General features: G+C 24.4%; 1 protein-coding gene across 1 annotated transcript; it reads right to left on the reverse strand.

Moving 5' to 3' along the window:
- Positions 1–600: 600 nt before the first annotated feature.
- On the reverse strand, positions 601–6,271 carry LOC107616837 (methylesterase 1). The gene is made up of 3 exons (XM_016318753.3): positions 5,776–6,271; positions 3,854–3,979; positions 601–1,058 (listed from the first exon to the last, which is right to left on the reverse strand). The coding sequence occupies exons 1-3, from the start codon at positions 6,154–6,156 to the stop codon at positions 777–779; spliced, it is 789 nt and encodes a 262-aa protein (XP_016174239.2). The 5' UTR covers positions 6,157–6,271; the 3' UTR covers positions 601–776.
- Between the last annotated feature and the right edge of the window lie 533 nt (positions 6,272–6,804).

Here is a 6,804-nt window from a genome sequence, read left to right on the forward strand (position 1 = left end):
GGAAGAGGAAAGGAGAGGGATGAAGAAACGGGATTAGAGGTTAAGGTTAAAATTGGAATTTAAAGTAAAAAATTAGTGTCTTATGTCTATATTTTAGTGTCTTAGCGTCTTAACTTATAAGTGATACACAAATTTTATGTATTTATTTTTATTTATGTCTTTTCGTGTTCATCAAATTTTGTCTCACTAAACCAAACGGAGGACGTGTGTTACCATGTCCAGTAAGACATGGACAGTAACCAAACACTACCTATAAAGGTACACACGTAAAGACCACCGTAACTATAACAATATGAAAGTAACGTGAACGACCAAAATAAATTATATTTAAATTTTAGATGGTAAATTTATTATTTTAAATATTAAAAAAATAAATAGATCACTGATTTTATAATTCAAAGACACATAAATTTTTTATTAATTAAAAATACAAGAATATTTTTTATTTTTTAAAATATGAGATATTTAAATTTCTTCGTTTAAAATATACAAAAACAAATAGACCTTTAAAAAAGATTTAGATATATCGCATTTAAAAAAATAAAAAAATATTTTTATATTTTTAATTAGTCAAAAATTTATTTATCTTTTAAGTTAAAAGATTAGAAACTTATTTATTGTTTTATTTGAATACTAACCACATTATCTCACTCAAAAGTCGAAATTTCAGCAGGCAGGAAACAACTTCGATTTTGTATCATATAAACTAACATTATAATTTTTTATTCGATTTTTCTCATCTACTTACCCCTGCTTCATGACATACATGAATTCATTCATGGGTATTTCATAACAATCTTTAGGAGACAATCGCAAAGTTCTTGGGGCTTGCTAAGCATAACCATATGATCTGCGCCATTGATTTCCATGACGTCACTAATGGCAGCGTTTTTTATCATCCACCGTTGAAATTCCAATGGAACCCCAAGGTCCTGAGTGCAAACAATAAAGGCACGTGGAACTGACCCATATCCCACTTTTGAGAAGTTCTTTTGCTGAGACAAGTCTTCAATGAAGAGTGACCCAGGCCTTAACATAGACATGGCTAGTTCTAGATCCTGCAACAACATGCAATCAATGTTTCCAAGTTAGTAATTAAAGAGACAATAACATAAATAAATTTATCGTATTTAATTTAATATATTAATTTTATATATATAATATTTATAATTGCGAACGAGTTATAGCTCAATTGACATAATCTCTTCATATTCATCTAGAAGTTACGGCTTCAAGTCTCATTCCTAATTTTGGAAAAATCAAATATTTATCATTATATATTTATTATATTTAAATTATTTGTTTATTTTAATAATAACTAATAAATAAATATTACATACAAATGTTAAATTATTTGTGACTGATTTTTATTAATTTTTAAACATTTTTATATTTATTACACGGCCAAAACTTCTAATGGTATTGGCGTAGAGCCCATAGATATTTATTTCTATCATTTTCTTTAGGTGCAAGTGCAACTGCCTTAGTAAAACTAAGTAATGGAGCGCACGTGAGATAATATGATTTTAAATTGCAAGGAAAAGAAATGGAAAGTATAGGATGAGGACGAAGAGGAAATGATTCAGTTTTGAGATTTTTAATTTCTTGCAGAAGTTTAAATAAAATTAAAAGAGGATTTATTGTTTTCTTAACAATTTTCTTTTCTTTATTAGAATATTACATATTAAAAGATAGATGATAATATAATAATTTATTAGACAAAAAATAACCATTTAAATTTAAATCTCCAAAATGTTCAATTTGAAAGAACTTAAAAATTGAGAATTTAAAAAGTTTTTGAGGGTTTATCACTGCTCTTCTGGAAAATAAAACCTCGAAATACAACAAAGATTAACCCTTATAAAATCTTCACTTTGTTTTCAAAACAAACTCGTGAACACATCTTAAAATTTTAGTGTATTTTAAATGGTAAAAATTTACGTGTAATTAATTTTATATAAAATTAATAATTAAAAATTATTAAATAATAACTTAATTATATATATTAAATTATTTAATAATTCTTAACCATCACAATAATGCGTTTTAACCGGGTGCCACTTGCTAAAAGGAAAAATAAAAAGACTTGTACTGCAATTACCGCAATGCTTATTTATCTACTATATATAATAAGGATTGTCAAAAAAATTCGTTCATAACTTTCTTCAAAAAAATATCATATATATAAGGTTTGAATCCAAAGTCCAAACTTAAAACTTTTAGTTAGAATGTCAAAAATTTGTTATCTTAATTATTTTTTATATTTATTGTTATAGATATCTATTAGCTAGAATAAAAAAAAATTAAAGTTGATTAATAAACATATGAATTATGTTTATTAATATTAAAAATATTATTTATATACTAAAATTAGTTATTAAAATAAATTATTATATATTTATATTATATATAATTTAATTTATTTTTAATATATATTTTATATTTTAATATATATTTATATTAATTATAATATATATACAGATAATATATATGGTTGTATACTTGTATTAATACACTATTCATCATCGTTATTAAAATAACTATTTCAATTGCAATAATTGTATTAGTTACCGCAATTATGATTTAAATTAAAACCCTGTTGACAAATGATTGGGTGTTCGCTCGTGAACCATGCATTTAAAATAGATTATCACTAAAAAGAAAAAAAGAGGTTTTAGTGACAATTTTTTAATAACAATAATATATAATAACTATTATATATTTTATTTAATTTTATGTTTCTACTGTGTAATTGTATATTTATTATTAGAGTTTATCTATTTTATATCCTAAAAACATATATTAAAATTATAAATTAAAAAATATTAAAAATACAAAAAATTTAAATATTCAATACATTTATTTTGTATTTATTATAAAAAAATTTAAAATTTTTATTAATTATAAATTTATCATGTATTTTTAGGACATATGTTACCTAAATTATTATTATTATTTTTGTGGCTATTAAAAAAATATTTGCGGACAATTGTATGGTTGTCACTAAAACTTTTTAGTAATAAAGTATAAGATGGTTAATAATGTTTAATTATCATTAAATATAAGGTTTAGCTAGCTAATGTATGCAATAAAGATATATGATAAGTTTATTATCAGTAAAAAAAATTAAATACTTTCACTTAATGAATGTAAAACAAATATATTAGGAATTTAAATTTTTTGTATTTTTAATGAAAATTTTTTTAATTTATAAACTTAACATGTATTCTTAGAGTATAAGATAGATAAATCCTTAAATATATTATCGACTATTTTTATTGCTATTAAAAGTAAAATAAATAACTAGTAAAATTAATTTTTCTTGTAGTGTGTGTTTTATCCCTTAATAAAATGTCGTATAAACATTTTATAAGAAAAAATCTTAAGTGCATTATTTCAATAAAATAGTTACAAGAGAGAATGCATTTTAAATCTTGTATATAAAGTATTTTATTTGAATATTAATAATTTTCTTTTACAAGTTTCAAGTAGTGATAGAATATGCCAATGAGTTATAACTCAAATCGCATAGTCTCTCCATACTTAATTAAGAGGTTGCGGGTTCGAGTCTCCTATCTTTGGTAAAATAAAAAAAAGTAGTGATAGAATATTATTTTGTTTAATTTAGAATAATGAACTAAAAATATCATCACCAAAGAGAAAAACTATCCAAGTTCCTTCATCATTTTCTTATTGCATACACAAACTTAATATTTTAAAACTACATGTTTTTAAATTTCAATAATTGAATTGCAAAACATTTTAAACCTTTCAAAATTTCAAATATACCATTCATCAAAATCTCTCTTATTTACCGTATCACTTTGTAAATTGAATTAAAGTAATTAGTTACCTCAACGGGGGTTAGCTGGTAGAGCATTTTGGACATGAAATTGCGACCAAACAAGACAGATGTTTTGTTTCCACACTTGCCGAATTCCGTGTCCAACCATGAAGTCGCAGGCATGCTTTCACTGTACTGGAGTTGAAAACTTGTAATGCTCAGAAAATATTAGAACAGAATATTGTAGTGGGCGGTATGACTTTAATTTGTTCTAGGATTACGTTGTCTTCCATTATTACTTCTCCTTAATTTATATTAAAAATAGAATAACTATTGAGAATTTTAATTTATTTTTTTAATTACTTTTTAATATTATATTTAAATATACAAAATTTAAATATATATTAATTTTTAAAATAAAATTTAATTTTGATACATTGCAGTATAAAACTATTTTATGTGTATTCAGTTATGTAATACTATGTTAAAAAAAAATAATTATTGTTTTATATTGATTGCATAAATAATCATCTAAAAAATCAGATATAATTAGATGATTGTGTTAAACATTTTGTATTGTCGATGTATCAAAAATAAACTCTTGTAAATATTTAAAAAAAAAGCAAAAAATTCAAAATTCAATGCTTATTTTCAGAAATCTCCATCGACAATATAAACTGGAGACTACAAAAAAATGGCGAAAATATTTAGAAAAAAAAAGACTAAAGTTTGATTTGGTAAAATTTATTTTTTAAAAATAATTTATAAAAGTTAATTGTTAAAAATTAATTTTTTAAAATAAATTTGTAGTAATATTTGATAAATTAAATTAAAAATATTTTTCAATAAATATAAATAATAATAATTATATTTGATAAAAATAGTTAGTAAATTATTAAAATTTAAAAATATTATAATAAATATAAATGTAATAGTTAAATTTAAAAATTAACTAATGTATACAATTATATTAGATTTTTTAATTTTGATAAATAAAAGCTAATTTTAAAAAAGTTTCACTTTAATTCTTTGTTTGGATATAAAAAAAATAGAAATAAAAAATAAGAAGAAAAAAATAAGAGGAAAGAAAATAGAAAAAAAAATAGAGTTATTTATGTGTTGTTTGGATGAAGAAAAAATAGATGAAAAAATAGAGAAAATTTTTTTTTTTGTTTGGATAGAAAGAAAAATGAGAAAAAAAAAATCATAATAATATAAAATTACATTAATACCCTTATTTATATTATATGTAAATTATAATTTATTAATGATAAGGGGTAAATGTGTAATTTTATTCATGATTGTCATATTTTTTTTCATTTTCATCTCATATTTGGAGTGAAAATATTTTAGTGGGTCTGACACTATTTTTTTTTTCACTTTACTTTTTCTTCTCCTCCAAACAATAAAAAACTTATTTTTCTATTTATTTTCTCTTCTCCCATTTTCTTTTCCTTTAAAGTCTCTCAATCCAAACAATGTGTAAATATTTTCAAAAACCTTTTATTTTTTAAAAGTTATAAGTTCAACAAGTATCTCATCTTTTTTATTTACTAAATACAAAATAAAAAATTTGTGTATTTTTTTTAGTGACTTAAGCTTGTGTATTTTTTAAAAACACAAATACTCTTTCAAAATATTTACCAAACTAAACTTAAAACCATAGCAATTTCATGATATTTCATACTTAGGTAAAAAAAATAATAAATAAATAAATAAATAAAATAAAAAATTCAAACGGAATCATTTGATATAATACCCACCTCAATTCCATGTGGAAATTAAAAACACCTCTACAAAGCCACGTACAATATAGGTGTATTCATATAGGTGTACATTCATATAAAATTAATAATTAAAAATTGTTAAATAATAATTTAATTTAATATATTAAATTATTTAACGATTTTTAATTATTAATTTTAGATAAATTTATAAACTATATTATTGATGAAGAAAAAAAAATCAAGAAATGGGTACAGAAAGCAAACCTTTTCCAAGACATAGGATGGTTTGTGTTGAGTGTCAGGAACAACAGCGGTCAAGAAAACACCAACTTGAACCTTTGTGGGGAATTTTTCCATGGCAAGTGCAATATTGAGCCCTCCAAGACTATGACCCACAAGAACCACCTTTTCATTTGGGGGAAGTGACTCCAAAACTTCCAACAAAGGCTCAGAGTACTCGGAAAGAGTTTCAACATCTTGGAGGTTCTTGGAGTTGGCTCCGGAAGCAGCAAGGTCAAGAAGCGTGACCTTGTGGCCTGAAGATTCTAGAAGTGGCTTGATCTTGTACCAAGCCCAAGCACCATGGCAAACCCCATGTACCAAAATATAGTGCTTTGATGAGTCTGTAACACTTTCTGAACCCATGTTAAGTATAAATGTAATTCGCGTGGCCGTGTGTGTGTATATATATAGCGAAGATGGGAGAGTTAGTTTTCGGTCGGGGATTGTTGTACTATTGTGAAAAGTGGGAAAAGCATAAGCAGTACAATATACAGTCATCTAAACGCTAAAAATTAATTATTTAATTTGGTGGTTAATTGTAATGCCAATTAAGAGAGAGAGAGATAGAGAATTAATTGTAATAATGGTGCAAATATTAATAACTAAGGAATAACAATCAATTGAAGGATCACGTTGATTGGGTAAATCCCAAAAATTCCACGTGATTTACTTTTGCCTTTTAAACTTCTTTTGACCGAAATTGCGGTTCATTTTTTCCTATATTATAAATAAACGTGTGATATATATCGATATTTTTATAACATTGTGTATTATACTTGATTCGTCCGGACACTGGATAGGCCGAGCTTAAGCACTTCCGAGTAAGTCGTCAACGGAGAGGAAGAGCTTCACGTCGGCCGACGGACAAACACCGCGGCGGGAATACCTGCAAAAGATACTCCGACGCTCGAGTTAGTAATAGTCTCAGAAAAGAGAGAAAGAGAGAGTGATTAAGTGAGAGTGAATAAATGAATATAGAAACTGGTAGTGGAACCTGAGGCCTAGCCGAGT

This window comes from Arachis ipaensis, chromosome B1 (assembly GCF_059453495.1).
Source record: "Arachis ipaensis isolate K30076 ecotype BB chromosome B1, ASM5945349v1, whole genome shotgun sequence".
Lineage (NCBI taxonomy): Eukaryota > Viridiplantae > Streptophyta > Magnoliopsida > Fabales > Fabaceae > Arachis > Arachis ipaensis.

Coding starts and splice junctions, on each gene's coding strand:
- LOC107616837 (XM_016318753.3), bottom strand. CDS start 6,156: ATGGGTTCAGAAAGTGTTACAGACTCATCAAAGCACTATATTTTGGTA. Junction 3,980..5,775: donor CATCCTATGTCTTGGAAAAG/GTTTGCTTTCTG, acceptor TTTCAACTCCAG/TACAGTGAAAGCATGCCTGC. Junction 1,059..3,853: donor ACCAGCTAACCCCCGTTGAG/GTAACTAATTAC, acceptor ATGTTGTTGCAG/GATCTAGAACTAGCCATGTC.